The following is a 17,446-nucleotide window of genomic DNA, read 5'->3' as shown; positions in this document are numbered from 1 at the left end:
GATGATGATGATGATGATGATGATGGTGATGATGATGATGATGATGATGATAATGGTGATGATGATGATAATGATAATGATAATGATGATGATGATGATGATGATGATGATGATGATGATGATGATGATGATGATGATGATGACGATGATGGTGTTTAGGACAATTTTGAGGAGGAACACGGAGACACGGAGACATCAATAGTGGCGACAGAAAAAAAAAACCCTTCTCATTCTTAACTTTCTAATATTTCAGCCGAGTGTGACGCCATTGGATGATCCTATGAACCCACGCTGGACTCAGGACCCAGGGTTGGGAAAAGGGCAAACCATTGTTGTAAGTCAATAAAATCCTAATATTGAATTCTGGTTGAATTTAGTCAATTTCATAATTGAAGTTGACAAGTTTTTGCGTGTTATGTTATAGTTTGTTTTGTTTTTTGTTTTTTTTTTAATTTTTGTTTCGTTATATTTTACATTTGCTTTTTTTCTTTTTATTTTTCTCTCTGCTCTCAAAAATATGTGTAAAAGTTTGCGAAGTGAGTGTACAATATTGATTCTATGCGTTTAGGTTAAATTGCTCACATCATCCGCCAGCCGAATATAACGTAGCAACATACTTATATATGACCTTGAACGTTTATAGTCTGATTGATATGATTCAGTGAGAAGTAAACCCCAAAATCGTAATAAAAAGCAATAACAAAGAGCCGAGTTACTTCAATTTTGATCTTTTCATAGAAGAAAATGGAACAAATAAAATAATCATCACATCTGCCGACAAAAACAAGTATGGCTTGGTTGTCCTTTAGCTGTCCCTTTTAGCTTATCAAGTACCAATGATAAAAATATAACAAACGTATTTATGAAATCCGATACTGAAAGAATTCTATATTCTTCAACAGGCTAATAAAGACGAGATCAAATTTTGGAGAGGTCTCATGGATAAATACCTCATGCCCATTCGACCATCACCCGAAGATAAAGTAAGTTGTGCATAATTCAATATTTAAAACAATACTTTCAATCGGGTCTAAAATGAACCCAGCTATGATGTTACGTGTATCTGATATTATAGATTAGAATTTCTAATACTAGTTTTGATTTGATATTTTGTTTTAGTTTTTACTTTTGCTTTCTTTCTGATGTATTTTTTAAATTCAAATCAAAGTTTTAAACAATTATTTTGCAAAGAGTGGAATGCCTGCCACCGTATCATTTGTACATATTCTCTTGGTGGTAGAAGTTCTCTCTCTTTCTCTCTATCTCTCTCTCTCTCTCTCTCTCCCTCTCTCTCTCTCTCTCTCTCTCTCTCTCTCTCTCTCTCTCTCTCTCTCTATATATATATATATATATATATATATATATATATATATATATATATATATACATTTATCTCTCACCCCTCTTGTTTTCTTCAACGGTCATATATAGAACAACGATACCATAATGATTTAGTTCATTTATTCTTGTAACGCGTTGGGTTGATCACATTGGTGAGATTAATGGAAGTTATTTTTTTTTCTGCTAATGAATCATCACTAAAAATAAGTAAAACTAAAAATAGGAGTAGGCTACTTGATATACAGATTGCGACAAAATTTTAGTTGGACAGTCTTCGATTTCATTATATTGTATAATGTCCCAAATGTTGCATTTGCTTTTTTCTACTCCGTATGTTATTTCTTTACTTATGCCACCGCCACCTCTAATTTTACTTCCTAAATATGGAAAATCATCAGTGTTTGTGATTTCTTTCTCAAATAAAATATTTCTGGCATCATCCCGCGTGTTGTCATTGTCTCACATTTCAGTAATATTTCGAGGGTGAGTCAAAAAGTAATGGGATTCTATGTACTACTTGAAAACAGATTTGATCAACAACATGCATCTTCCCTCAAATTAAAGATTGGCATTAGACGAGTAAAATGCTACTTATCAACATAGTTTCCGCCTCTCTTGATAGCGACATTCTACCTTTTTGTAAGGCCATTATCCCATCCTCTAAAAACTAAGTTGACTGAGTTGTGAGCCAATATTTCTCTGCTGTCTTGGCTTCTTAATCACCTTCAAAGCGATGTCCCCTCAATGCATCCTTCAGTGGGCCAAAAAGATGGACATCCGAGGGTGCCAAGTCTGATTGAATCAGGAGGGTGAGACAACGTTGTCCACCCAAATAAATACGATTACCTCCCTTGTCTTGACATTTGTACGGGAGGGCTTTGTCATGAAGAAACAGTACTCTCTCCATTCTCAACTGACTCGGCGAATTCTTGCTTTCAGCTGCTTCATAATCTGTATGTGCCGCTCGGAGTTGACAGTGGTAGGAAATCAACGATGTCCAAAAACACTGTTCCTATAAATTTCCCACCTGATTTCTCAGTTTTGAATTTCTGATCTTGGGGAAGAGAGATGTCGCAATTCCATTGATTGTCTCTTCGACTCAGGCTCATAATGATGAACCCAGATTTCATCTCCAGTGATTATTCTACTGAAAAAGCTGACATATCTCCCACGTAACCGGAGATGCTCGTACAGCAATTCACTCTTTCACGCTTGTGATCTCGAGTCAACTGCCTAGGTACCCAATAAGCACAGACCTTTGGGAATCTCAAGGATTTAACCAGTTATAGTTACTTCCTTGACTGATTTCAAGGTCAGCTGCCATCTCATCAAGAGCGATTCTTCTGCCAGATTTGACCAATACTTCATTCCTTATTGCCTCATTTGATTTACTGCGTTGACACGGTTTGGAGGGCGACCATCACGATGATTGTCAGATAAAGACAAGGTTGAAGGGATGTCTAATTGATGATATACATGTTCAACCCACCTGAAAACACTTCAAAGTTTCAAAGTTTATTCATTCTTAGGCTTTCGCCAATAAATCAACAATTTGATGACAACATACATGAAAGTGGAAAAAAATAAATAAAAAATGGTAAATGGAACCAAAAAATAAACTGATACACCACACAAAAAAAAAACAACCCGTAATAACATAAATAGTACAATAATAAAAAAATAAAAAAATTTAAAATAATATAATAAAAAAATTTAATATAAAATATAATAATAATAATAATAAAATAAAAAAATGATAATAATATAATATAAAATAATAATAATAAAAATAAAAATAATAATAATAATATAATAATAATAATAATAATAATAAAATAATGATAATAATAATAAGTGATATAATATTAATAAAATAATAATAATAATAATAAAAATAATAATAATAATAATGATAAAAAAAATAAAAGGGAAAAATAATAATAATAATAATAATAATATAATAATAATAATAATAATAATGATAATAAAAAAATAAAGAAATAATAATAAAAATAATAATAAAAATATAATAAAAATAAAAATAATAAAAATAATAAAATAATAATAATAATAAAAAAATTTAAAATATAATAATAATAATGAAGATATAATACTAATAATAATTAATAAAAAAATGATAATAATTTTAAAAATAAAAAAATTTAAATTTTAATAAAAAAAAATAATAAAATAATAATAAAAATAATAATAATAATGATAATAATAATAATAATAAAATAATAAAAATAATGATGTAATAATAATAAAAAATAATAAAATAAAATATAATAATAATAATATAATATGAAAATTTATAAAATGATGTAAAATAATATAAAATAATAATAAAAATAATAAAAAATAAAAAAAAAAATATATAATAAAAAATAAAAAAAAAATAATATAAAATAATAATAATAATAATAAAATAATATATAATAATAATAATAATAATAATAAAATAATATAACAATAATAATGATGAAAAATAATAATAATAAAATAAAATAATAATAATAAAAATAAAATTAATATAATAAAATATAATAAAAATAAAAATAATAATAATAATAAAAATAAAATGATGAAATAATAATAATAATAATAATAATAATGAAAAAAAAATAAAAAATGATGATAATAATAAAAATAATAATAAAATAATATTAATAATAATGATAAAAAATAATAATGTGAATATAATAATAAAAATAATAATAATAATAATAAAATAATAATAATAAATAATATAATAAATAATAATGATGATAATAATAATAATATAAAAATAAAATAATAATTAATTAATAATAAAAAAAATAATAATAATAATAATAATAATAAAAAATAATAATATTAATAAATTATAATAATATTAATAATAATAATAATATAAAAAATAATAATATAATTAATAATATATAATAATGATAATAATAATAATGATATAATAATAATATAATAATAATAATAATAATAAAATATATAATAAATAATAATAATAATGATAGATAATAAAAATAAAAATAATAATAATAATAATAATAATAATAATAATAATAATAATAATAATAATAATAATGATAATAATAATAATGAATGATAATAATAAAAATTTATAATAATAATAATAATAAAATAATAATAAAAATTTAATAATATAATAATAATAATTAATATAATAATATTGATGATGATATAAATGCTCTACTACTACTACCACTACTACTACTACTACTACTACTACTATACTAAAAAAATAATAATAAAAAAATAATAATAATAATAATAATAATGATAATAATAATAAAAATAAAATAATAATAATAATAAAAATAATAATAAAAATTTAATAATAAAATAATAATAAAAATAACAAAATAATAATAATAATAATATAAAAAATAAGAAAAAAGAAGAAAGAAGAATATTCCCATCATCATTAACTACCAAAATAACACCATACCCCATCACCATCACTTTTACTTTTCCAATCAGTTTTTCCTCATTAAAAAAAAAATATTAAACCATCACAAAAAACCCTCCTCACTACACAACATTCCTAACTACGGCAAAAATCCCGACTGGATTTTTAATTAATGCCAAATTTTTGAAAACGAAGTTTTGGCCAACTATCACAAAGAGTTAAACATAAAATTTTTCCCCCCACATTTAAGACAAACTGATGATTTTTAAAGGGTAGTTTAAAAAGTCTACGTTTTTTTTTACCCCACTTAACTACTTAATACATTTTCCCATTTCAATTTGGCAGGCTGCTAATAAGTATCATTCCATATCAAAATAAGACAAAAAAAAATACTTTGATTTTACAGTAAAACCATACAATTGATGGACGACATACGAATAGAAAAAAAAAAGGGAAATGAAACCCAAAACATAAAATGATACATAAATATTTATAAAAATAAAACATTTAAAACCACCAATAATAATAAAATAAAATAATAAAAAAAATAATAATAATAATGAAAAATAATATTTAAAAATAAATAATAATAATAAAATAATAAAAAAAAATAAAAATAAAAAAAAATAATAATAAAAATAATAAACAGAAGGGACAGCAAAAATCTAGTATTATTTGTAAAGAGACCACGCTGTACCCATTCATTGACATAAAGAAAATGAATTACATCGACCCCCTTATGCCGATTTTTTAAACTTTCTCGGCTTTTTAAATATTAACCGAGTTTTCTCCTTCAAAGAAATCAATCAGCTCTTTTGCCACTGACGACATCATGGGGAAGCCATTTTAACTGTCATAATTCTAATTGATCTAGATATGACGTCATATGGAAAAAAACCTCAAAGAGATTTCTCCAAAAATGTTGACTCCCCCCTTCGTAGTTCAGATATTAAACCAATTATAAGAAAAAATGCGTTTTTTTTTAAATTTTAAAAAAAAATTTTTTTGGGGTGAAACATGCTATAATGCGCCACAGGGGTTGTTTTTTTTAAAAAAAAATAAAAAATCTAACATAATTTCACCAAAAAAGGGCCCTAAAATCGTCGCCAAACAACAATTACAATGCCTTAATGATAAAATACAAAAAGTTTTAGAGAATGTCATGAAAAGATGGTTGCGATTGCGATTTTCTCAGACAGAAAGAAACCCAAATTTGAGGCAAATTCACTAAATCATTTTCTACAACGACTCATTTTAAATTTCAAATTCCCTCTTTTTTTAAACCCCAAAAATCTATTACATCAATTGATCTATATCAATTATCATGAACTCCAAAAACAACGATTGGTTTTTGAAGTGATATTGGTGACGTTTGTTTGTTTATTTATTTTTTATTTTTTGTCGCCATCTGTAATTATTCGTAATTTTTTTTTTCCCTGGATTAAACCCACTTACAAAATCTTTTTAACCCTCTAGATTTTCTTGATTTTTTTTAAATTTTTTTGGGCCTTTACCTTGAGTCATATCACCCCATAAAAAAAGAAAATTGGATAAAAAGATTCAGAGTACAATATAAAAATCATGAGGAAAAAATAAAAACCCAAAGGGGAGGGGTTTAAAATTTGGGGAACAGATGTATATTCCAAAAAACACAACATTTCTTATTTTGAGATCACCTAAATGTCTCACCCATACACACCAAGATCCCATAAGAGGAATACACCAAATGCTACATTATAAAAATATCAAAAAACAACATAAAAACATAACAAGAGATGATTTACAAGAAAAAAATATCATCTCCCAAAACAATAACTTCAGGCTTAGGCCACGCCCCCCCCCGCCCCCCCCCCCCCCCCCCTTTTTGGGGATTTATCCCATGTTTTTCAAATATAATCTTTTTGCCAAAACAACCCTTTCCCCGAAAAAATAATCATTTAAAAGTTATCCCTTTAAAAAAATTAGTTTCCCGGGAAAAAAAGAAAAAAAACATTTCTTTCAAAGGCTCTGAACTAAAATTTAATTCAAATGAAAATTTGGGTTTATCAAACTAAGGGAAATTGAATAACTACAAACTATGGCACAACTTTCAATTTGTAAATTTTAAAATTTAAAATTCACAAAATTTTGAAACAATTTGTCATAATCTCATAAGTGCAACTAACTTATGGCTATTTCACAGTGTTTTACACAAAAATTATTTAAAATTGGCCAAAAACAGCATGTTCTTTAAAAAATGAGCATGAAGAAAGCTTGGCCCAAGCCCCAACAACAAACCCTTCCCTATTTTTCCGTCACAGGGAAAAAATAAATGTACCAACCCTTAAATTTTTCCCCTTTGTGGGATGCAAATTCATCATAATTTTCATTCTTTTTTTAAAAATGTATTGAAGTTTTAGTTGTCCCCATTTTAAAAATAATTTGAAGGTGTGGGTAAAAACAATAGATATATCCCGAAAAAGACTAATTTGTTCACCCAAACCCCAAGTGAAGCATCATTACCGAAGACTTTTGAAACGAAATCGCATTGTGATTTATGAAAAATAATTATACCCCAAAAGGGTTCCTTTATCAAGATGCATAATACATAAAAACAATATCCTTATGGTTTTTTCAAAAAAGCTTTCCCTAACATTTCACCCGCTCACCAATTTATTTCTACCTCATCACATAGCAAAACCTCTCTCCTCTGAAGTCGTCAAAGGGAAAACACTGTCAAACTATTCACCAACCTCGCATATATTTTCTTCGTCTATGTCAGCTTTCTTTATAAAAACAATTTCCTGCAACTCATCTAAAGAAACATCTTGGGAAACCCCGTACTTCCAAATTTGTTGCGAATTTCTCTCCAACCGTTAAACCCCTGGTTTTTGGGAAACTGGGTCTGGGACACTGCATTCCTCCAAATTAGATAAATTTAATTTGCTCTTATAGTGCATGACAATACTTGACTACAAGAGACTCTGACACAATCAATTCCACACTGCATAGATGGTACCTTCTTTTTCCTTTTAACGCTGGGGAACTTTCCCTACCTCACTTTGTTTTTACAAATTGTGCAAGGGGTTTTTTCCATACCTTCACACAAGACTCTAACATTAACAGTCTTTCCCAAACAGCTGCTGAAGTCCAAATCGGAGAACAGAATTCTTGATCTTCTCCTTTTTAAAAAATTTTAGACTTTTTAGCTTCCTTGCCCACAAAAACAACTTGTTTTGTCACAGCCTTGAATGCATGAAAACCCCTTTTGCATCACAAAACTGTTTTGACAATTCTTTGCAACTGAGAGACATTGAAAATTTTTCCCCCTTTTTGCTAAAAGCCCCCCTTTCAAAAAACAGGGTTTTTCCATTTCCCCTGAGAAAAAGGAGAATAAAAACCTCCGTGTCTGTGATCTACAACAATTGTTTTAAAAGTTTGGGTTTGGGGGAAGCAAAATTGACAGTGCATATAATTTTGGTGTCCCTCCCCCCTTGATAGTAAGATCTAACAAGGTACAGCGTTAAATTCAAACCCTGTCACTTAAAGTAAGTGCATCTCCCCTCCCAGACAAGAAGATTTCCCCTTTTTTCAGTTCTTTGCATATTTTGTTACTTCCCATCCTTAGAAAAACCAAAAAATCTTTTTTTCAACGCACTGAAAATGAATTTTTTCCCAAAGTCTGGGGAAGTGTTTCAGACCCTAACAATTTTGGGATTATCTTCAAATTTTTCTCCTATCTCTCAACCTTTGATTTAATCTTCTATTAAATTTTCAGTCACAAAGTGTACAAAAACTCTTTGGTAAGAGAAAATTAAGTTTCTACTCACCAAATTTGAAACGGGCAGATTGTAACAGGCCTTGCCATCAACAATGTAAAAAGTTTTTTTTTTTTTGCATAACCCGAACATTTTTGAATTGTCAGGCGTGACTTGTGCAACAAGTTGCTTTTTTGGTCTTCAGAGTAACCATCTGATGAAGCCAGCGACCATGGAGTAGTTTAAGAATTGAAGAACTTTTTGAAGATCAACACTGTGCCTTGGACAAAACAAGAAGCTGGCCAAATAAATTTTCTTTGTGCCTTGATTTTGACCACTTTTCATGTCTTTTTTTCACTGTTACCACTTTCCTCAATGATGCAATGTCTTGGTCTTTTTCCTTTCTAATGGCTTGTGAAATTCTACAGTCTTTCCTTCAGTCTGTTTTCAACAAAACTTTCAAACAATCTTTTTCCTGTTTTTCCACGGCTAGCAGGCCCATCACAACATCCTCTTGCACTTTCATTCCTGAAGCTAGACTGACCAGACCATCTTCAACTTCAAAGGGGATTGATAAATGCTAAAATGCCTGGAGGATCTTTTGCACTCGCTTTTCACTTTGTCTTTTTTCTGCAAGGCTCAATTCTTTGTGGGTGTCTATATCCATACAAATGGATGATGCCAAGTCTGCAAAGCTAGATCATCATCAAGCCCTACTGCAACCTCCTCGTGGTGTCGAACGGTAACAGGTCAAGCTGGCCAACTGCAGAGGGCGACAAGAATAGGCAATGGCAAACCATTCTTGTAACTTTGCCGAGTTAACTGCATGAAAAAGTCCAAAAAGTTAAACGGTGACAGCGTAAAGGGGAGCATGTTTTCACGGAAGACTGCTGCCTCGCTCGTTGGGAGCGTGATGTTCGTCAGGTCACACCGAACCGTCAGCCAGTTACTAGGCGAAATAAATTTAACAAATGTGACAAAACCAAATTGGGACATGGAATGTCAGGACCTGTGCCCAAAAAGGAAAACTAAACAACATTCTAAAAGAAATGAAACGGCTCCAAATAAATATTCTTGGCCTGGCAAGATGAGATGGAAAGAGCAGGGAACCATGTCAAAACAAGAAAACAACACGACATATAAGATCATATGGAGTGGTGAACCTCTTTCCAAAAAGGAGTAGGATGATCTTAGACCAAAAATCAACCAAATTTTACAAAGGGCACGTAGCAATCTCAGACAGAGTTTTCCTGGTTAAGCTAAGAGGACCTGTAGTTGACACAATATTTTTCAAGTTTATGCACCAACAGAAGAGGCGACAGATGCAGATATGACAGAGTTTTACCATTCACTAGACAAAGCAAAACGAATGTTAATCACAAGAAGTCCTTATGTAATGGGGACCTAAATGCTAAGATTGCAGAGGCAGAGATGGTGACATAATCGGACCACATGGACTCGGAACAGAAATGAACGAGGAAACATCTGGGCAGATTGGTGTAGAACAAATAAATTAATGATTTCAAACACCTGGTTTCAACAACACCCAAGAAGAACCTGGGCATGGCAATCACCAGGACAGAGCAAGGAACCAGATAGACTTTATAGCAGTATCATCAAGATTCAGAAATGGCATATTAAACTGCAAAACCTATCCAGGCGCCGATGTAGACAGTGACCATGTCCCAGTTGTTTGTACAGTAAGGATAAAGTTTAAAGCTATTCAGAGAACAGCTGGTAGAATAAAGAGGGATTCCAGTTATGCAAAGACAATGGCATACAAACAAAAATGAGAGAAGAATTGAAAATGCACTCATGATACAAAGCCAAAGTGAACCTGATAACGAAAAATGTGAAAAACAATTTGATATATTCCAAAAGTGTGTCAAAGCAACTGCAGAAAAGCATTTACCAATAGCTCAAATAAACAGCAAAAAGGAATGGATGACAAATGAAATTCTAAACCTATTTGAAGAAAGACGAAAATGCAACAAGGGTCTGCAGAATACCAAACATTGAACAACCACATTAAATCCAAATGCATCGAGGCACACGAGAACTATCTAGACTGAAATGCTGCGAAATCGAAAGAGAATACAAACCCAACCCCCAACAAGCTCACCAAAGAATAAAAGAACTATCAGGAAAAGAAAAGCAAAGCAGCAGGAAGTTGTATCCAAAACAAACAAGGGAACTGCTATTTGAAGAACAACATATAGAAAGCCGATGGGTAGAATACATTGGCGAACTGTACAATGATCCAAATAGAAATGAACCCCCACTGAAATTCAAAGAACCATTAAGCGACCAAACATCACCAAAAGTGAAATTGAACATGCCATGGAACGAATGAGGGATGGTAAAGCAACAGCCCTGATGAAATATCTGTAGAGGTATTAAAAAGCCTAGGAGATCTAGCAATTGATGAACTTCACATATTATTCAACAATATATACAATACTGGGAAAATTCCAGAAGATCTCTGTAACTCTATTTTCATAGCAATACCAAAGAAAGCAGGTGCAGTCAGATGCGAAAATTTTAGAACTATAAGTTTAATAAGCCACATCAACAAAATACTGTTGCGTATAATTATCAACAGGCTAAGGAATAAGATTAACCCCGAAATCGCAGAAGAACAATATGGATTCCAACCTGACAGAGGGACAAGGAACGCAATATACCTCCTCCGTGTTTTAAGTGAAAGAGCTATACAGGTTCAGACCCCACTATACCTCTGTTTTGTCGACTACAAAAAAGCTTTTGATAGAGTACGCCACGAAGAAATACTAAAACAACTGCACTCCATTGGCGCTGATGAGAAAGACCTCAGACTCATGCAAACATTATACTACACCCAGCAGGCATCTATCAAAATCGGAAACTCTACAGGAAATTCCATTCTATTAAGAAAGGAGTCCGTCAAGGGTGTTTGCCTCACCAGATCTGTTTAATCTATACCAAGAAACAATCATGAGGGGCATAAATAATATGAGGGAATAAAATAGGAGGTCACAACATAAATAATATAAGATACGCAGACGATACGGTACTCATTGCAACATCAAAATCCAACTTCAAAAGATTGTTGACAAAGTGGTAGTAGATAGTGAAGCCAAGGGAATGAAGTGAATATCACCAAAACGCAATGCATGGTAATACAGAAAAACCCCGAAAACAACAACACCTGCAATATAACGATTCACGGCGAGCAACTTACCAACGTAGAAAGTTTTAAATACCTAGGTTCAATAGTGACAACAGATGGAAGATGTAACCGAGACATACGAGCAAGAATAACTCAAGCCAAACAGGCCTTCATGGACCTGGGAAACATTTTGAAAAACAAACAGATGTCGTTCGGGATTAGATTCCGAGTCTTGAAGTGCTACGTGTGGCCAATCTTGTTATACGGATGCGAAAGCTGGACTACAAATGCAGAAACACAAAAGAACATTGAAGCTTTTGAAATGTGGTGCTTGAGAAGGATGCAGAGAATATCGTATACTGCACACAAAACGAACGAAGAAGTGCTAAAACAAACATACCAACAAAGGAAACTAATGCCCTTAATAGCGATCGACAACTATCCTTTTTCGGACACATAGTAAGGAAAGATAAGAATGAATACCTGACAAGTTGTGGAAAATACCTGGTAAACGCGCCCGGGGAGACAAAGAAAAACACTCATAAACCAACTGAAGGGCTTCACCAACCTAACAATCCAAGAGCTGTTTGAAAAAGCAAGAGACAGGGAGGAATGGAGAGAGATAATTCATGCAGTATCCGAAGCTTGGACCAGGCATGGAACCTAGAAGAAGAAGAATATCCATACAGTTGTTGTTGCTGATAATTCTTTGGGTTGCTGATACATATTCTGCTCGATAGTGTCTTGTTACACTCCAACGGTAATAACTTGGAAGACTCTTGCTGAACCCAACAATACCTCCTTTTGTCTTTGCATGTTTGTTTATTGTTTGTTCAATGGTCATATCAACTGCTATTCTTCCAGCAGGCGTCCTTGATCTAGAGACACTAAATCCATTATCTTGTAACATTTCTTCTGCCCCCTGGGTGGGAATGAATCAGGTTGGCTAGTGACACAAAATATACACTGAGATACTTGGCATAATTGTGGTGATTCATGGTAAAAAGCAGTGGGCACAGTTCTTTTAAACAAGATATATGAAGAAGAAAGTTGTTTGTCTTTGTAGCTCGCAGAAACTGGAGGAGAAGCCAAACTCTGTCCATGTATTGGATCCAGTATTGTGCAGTTTTTTCCGTACTTTCCTGAGCGGACACTCTCTTTGAAGGCTTCATACTGGGAAAATAACTCAGCATACACAGTTGACTGGAGAATTTTATTAGCTGTATGGCTTGAAATTCCTTCGGTGAATTCCTTTATGTAAGACATGAGGTCTTTACTGAGTTTTGAATCCGTGTCCTGCTCAAATTTTGCAAGCAGAAGTCTCTCTTGAGCCTCCAAAACAGACACATGCACTCGTATAGCCCTGTTGTAGTTCTTTCCACTCATAACCCTATCCATAGAATCATGTGCACATAGCCCTGCTTCAGTCACAATTTCTTCAAAACCAGATCCACTTTAGAGCTTTCCCAGGGCACCAAGATATGACATTATGGTGTGAAAGACACCCAGGTGAATAATGACTGTTTTGTAAAGCTGTGGGTTTTGCCAGACAATATCGTAAGCTTTCTTTACTACAGCAAGGTCAAATGTTACAAATATATATGGCTGACCAAGCTCTTGTGTTGCCTCCAAAGATAGTTGTAGCACCTTCTGTACTGTAGCTGCTTCAGTTATGGGAGCATTGATGACAGGGATATATTCAACAATTGAAGGCATGTTGGTTTCATTTTCATTTTGGGGGTTTGGAGTTGTTGATGAAAGCCAACCTTTCCAGCCAGGGAAACGTTCTCCGTCTGAATTCAACTTCATCCTACAGAACACCCACAGAAATTATCTTGGTGCAGCTGTCTTTCTTGATTGTTTTCTACTGTTGTTGTGGAAACAGTCAGAGAAGGTTCTGCTCTTCCAGTTGCAAAGCAAGGCTGAATTTGGATGGGTTTGAAAGTTGCTGACCTTTTCTTTGTTTTTCCAGTCGTGACATTTTGTTGCTCTATTTTTCTTTCCAAGTTTCCTTCTTTTATTTCTTGGATCATGATGCCATGAGTAGAGTGTGTGATACCAGACCCATCAGTGGTCTCCTCTAAGAGATCGAAATTATCCCAGCAAAAATGGGTGATTTTTGGATATGCCAATGCGGCAGAAGGAAGATTTGTGGAGCATTCAACAACACTGTCGCACATTGCAGTCTCCAGTTCCAAAAGAGTAGAGTGGGATGCGCAATGTCCAAAGCGGTTAAGGATGTTTATAATCTGAAAACTTCCAGTCAAATGCCTCACAGTCATCCCCAGAAGTAAATGTTTAGGCATTTTCCATTGTCCACAAGTGACATTATATCAAACATCTTGGGCCATGGAACGTACAAGTCTTTCAGACCTACTACTCATATGTCCTGCACATTGCTTGGATAGGAGTGTAGTAAAAAATTTGATCAGAGCAGAAGGAAGTTGGTCTTGAGCAGATAGCAAATACTCTGATGTGGGGGGGGGGGGGGGGGGGCAAGGCATTTGTGAATGATCTTTGAAGGAATCCAGAATCAAATGTCTCAAGGTTACAGCAGCTTCTTGCAGTTTTCTTTCCTCTGATGAGGCACTCTCAAATGCAGCTTCAATTGCACAGCCTTTGGGGACTTCATTATTATAGAGAAAATGGCTCTCAAAGATTTAAAAACCCTATATTGCTTTGTAAAATATTTTATGATATGAGGCAGAAAATGAGAAATGACAATAAAATTCCAATATTTATTGCATTTGAAGCAATTTTATGGTGATAAACAATCATTTTATGCACAAAAATGAGTTCACGAAAAATTTCACCCGATGACCTTTCAAGGGCCATAACTCCTGTAAATGATACTTGAAAAAACTGTAACACCCGGATTAATTTGTGTTATATGTCCCTGCAGCATGCCTGAATTGTGCTAGTGCAAAATCCCTCTTGTTTATTCATCCTGAAGGGAAACAAGTACACTGTAATAGATTTTTTTTTTCAAATTATAGAGAAAATGGCTATCAAAGATTTAAAAACGCTATAAGGCTTTGTAAAATATTTTATGATATGAGGCAAAAAATGAGAAATTACAATAAAATTCCATTATTGATTGTATGTGAAACAATTTTAAGGTGATAAACAACCATTTTATGCACAAAAACGATTTCACAAAAAATTGCACCCAATGACCTTTCAAGGGCCGTAACTCTCGTAAATGACACTTGAAAAAACGGTAACACCCGGATTAATACTCAAGATATATTGCTGTTTCAGAAAAACCATGTGGCGAAAACTCCCCCAGGGAGGGGGGGGGGGAAGGGTTTCGCCCACTGGCCCATGCACTATATGCATTTGACTGTTTCCCTCCCAGCCAAGTACTACTGCCTGGGCCAGGGCAAAACCAAGTAATTTCATTCCAAGACAAAGACAGAAAGCAAATTGGAAAACAGATATTGGGGGATAAAAGACACAGTAAATGCCACCTTGCCAACTATGGGAGGCCAGGAACCCCACCCAGGATTTTCTCGATTTGTTAGTTATATATTTCGGTTTGTTTTTTAATCATAAACAAAATTCAACAGGAAGACCCTGTAGTTGCTGCTAAACAGGTATCTACTTAAATTTAGTATTTAAACACGCACCAGTTTCTAACACATGCCGTTACTGATTCATATAAAAATTTTGGGATACTTTAATCTCGTTTCAACACATGTAAAGGCTGTCTATACACCGGTAGCACCTTCGTTTTTTATGTTCGTCCGTGAAAACAGAGATTTTATATTTTGTCTCAAATTTGCCGGAAAGAAGCTATGTCTAAATCGTTCAAATTAAACCCATTCAAGTCATTTTAACTAAGATCCTATCCTTAATATCAATGTTTTCTCAAATCAAAATAATTTATTCTGATTCTTTACGTACCAACCAGTTCTGTGGTCATGTTCCAAAACCGAGAAATTTGATGTCATTGCATTTAAACCCTGAGCACCCGAGTTTAACTCCCGTTGTTGACATTGTCGCCTTCTCCTTCAGCAAAAAACGTAATCCCCATTGCTCATTTTGCACGTTGCACAAGTGATTGAAACCTGTGTTAAAACTTAAATTCCGCTTCAGAGTAATAAAAATGAATGTATCAATTATGAAGAAAGAGCTCTCCAGTTTTTTCTTGCGTTGGGTTGAGAATATTTCCCTTACAAATTGTGTTATCAAACCTGCAAATAAGTGCACGTCGACGAAGACTTGGCATTCCATACTTAGAAAACAAAAAAGAAAAACAAAACAAAACCAAAAAACCCCGATCCATCTTTTGTAGTCTATAACATTAATTGGATCAACATCATTCTCATCATAATAGTCTGATTTTACTTGGCCACCAATACGCACCAATACCATTAATGTGTGACAACAACCGTATTTCATCAGTAAAGAGAACAACACTCGATTTAGAATAATAACACATTGTAGACGCCATTGCCTTCATAACGCATGCTTATATATTGTGCAAAGTAAAATATTTGTTCGATGCCCCATTCAAATATTTTAGTCCAGCAAAGAGTTCTTCCCAAATCGGAGTTTTAAACAGAGTCTGAATTCTACTTCATTCAAACAATGTGACCTGTATGCTCATTATTCTTTGATGAAAAAAAAAAGAAAAAGAAAAGAAAAATAATCTAACTTTCTGTGGGAAACTAAAATTATTTTTCAATTTTCAGGATCACTGTCTTATTGCAACAAGACAAAAATGATCATATTATGAGCTATAATATAAACAAAGCTGTTCTGTTGTGTGTTTATTTCAAAAGACAAAAGGCTCGTTTTAGAGACATTCCGATCGCAATATGTATTAGTGAGACAATTATAGTAAAAAAATTTGATAAAAGTGATAATTTTTTGTAACTTAAATCTTAAAACATCATTTTTACAAATGTATTCGACCAATTGTTGCTACTAGAGACAAAATATTCATATTTAGCACTCCAAAATCCATGCTTTTAATACTCGATTTATTGAATAAATATCTTTGGCGAAAAATAAATACGATTATTCAATAATGGGTGTTGGATTGACAGTATATGCAGCTTCAATTATCCTCCATTTATGGTTCCGGATATATGTCTATATTCATTCACACCAAAGCAGATACTAGAAATATCTATACAAACTCTTTTTCTTTAAGTTTTATCGCCAACTATTACAAAATTAGTGCCTGCATTTTGTTTATGCAGATGAATGTCAAAACGAAGGTTCTGCCTTTTAAAAGCCATGTTTTTGTTGCTTATCGTTTAAAGCTACTTGAGCCCCATATGGTGGAGGTCTAATATGAAATGTATTTGTGTTATTTGCAAGCTTTGTAATTTATACATGATATTACAAAATAGCTGTTAATTTTATATCCGTGTTTCTGTGAAATAATTTCGTAATGTTGTGAAATACAAATTTGGTTGATCTATTGTAATCCAGGCACTGCCCAAATAAACACAAATGAGCTCATGTATTCTTTTTTTTTTCAATCAAGTACGTTTTGTAAATGACATTATATTCATTGCGAAAAATTATAAATGGTTATAAATAATGAGGCAAGAGAAAGCTAAAACAATAGATCTCCAGGGCTTACCAAATTATGATTAAAGCACCATTTTTCTTAGTTTCTTCTGTTGTCTTTCCCATTTAAGAATATTTTAATCACCAATGGATTAGAATAGACATCAAACACTTCCGGACTTAATTTTCCTATGCTTTTTATCAATTTTATTGAAATTGTCGAACAACACAGCCCTTAAACATTGGCACGTGATTTAATTGGAAGTG

General features: G+C 32.6%; 1 protein-coding gene across 8 annotated transcripts in view; it reads left to right on the top strand.

Moving 5' to 3' along the window:
• The window catches only part of LOC144958104 (uncharacterized), a 179,867-nt gene that overhangs the window by 138,641 nt on the left and 23,780 nt on the right, over positions 1-17,446 (top strand). For 5 of the 8 annotated variants that reach the window (XM_078889760.1, XM_078889761.1, XM_078889758.1 and 2 more), the window contains 3 exons: positions 254-334; positions 903-983; positions 15,223-15,249. In XM_078889760.1, coding sequence (XP_078745886.1) covers positions 254-334; positions 903-983; positions 15,223-15,249 — 189 coding nt within the window. The remainder of the gene's footprint in view (positions 1-253; positions 335-902; positions 984-15,222; positions 15,250-17,446) is intronic. The other 3 variants (XM_078889763.1, XM_078889762.1, XM_078889764.1) reach the window with 1 other exon arrangement.

This window comes from Berghia stephanieae, chromosome 12, assembly GCF_034508935.2.
Source record: "Berghia stephanieae isolate SIO BIC M18660-M18661 chromosome 12, UCSD_Bste_1.3, whole genome shotgun sequence".
Taxonomy (NCBI): Eukaryota; Metazoa; Mollusca; class Gastropoda; order Nudibranchia; family Aeolidiidae; genus Berghia; species Berghia stephanieae.
This window is presented reverse-complemented; position numbering and strand designations above follow the sequence as displayed.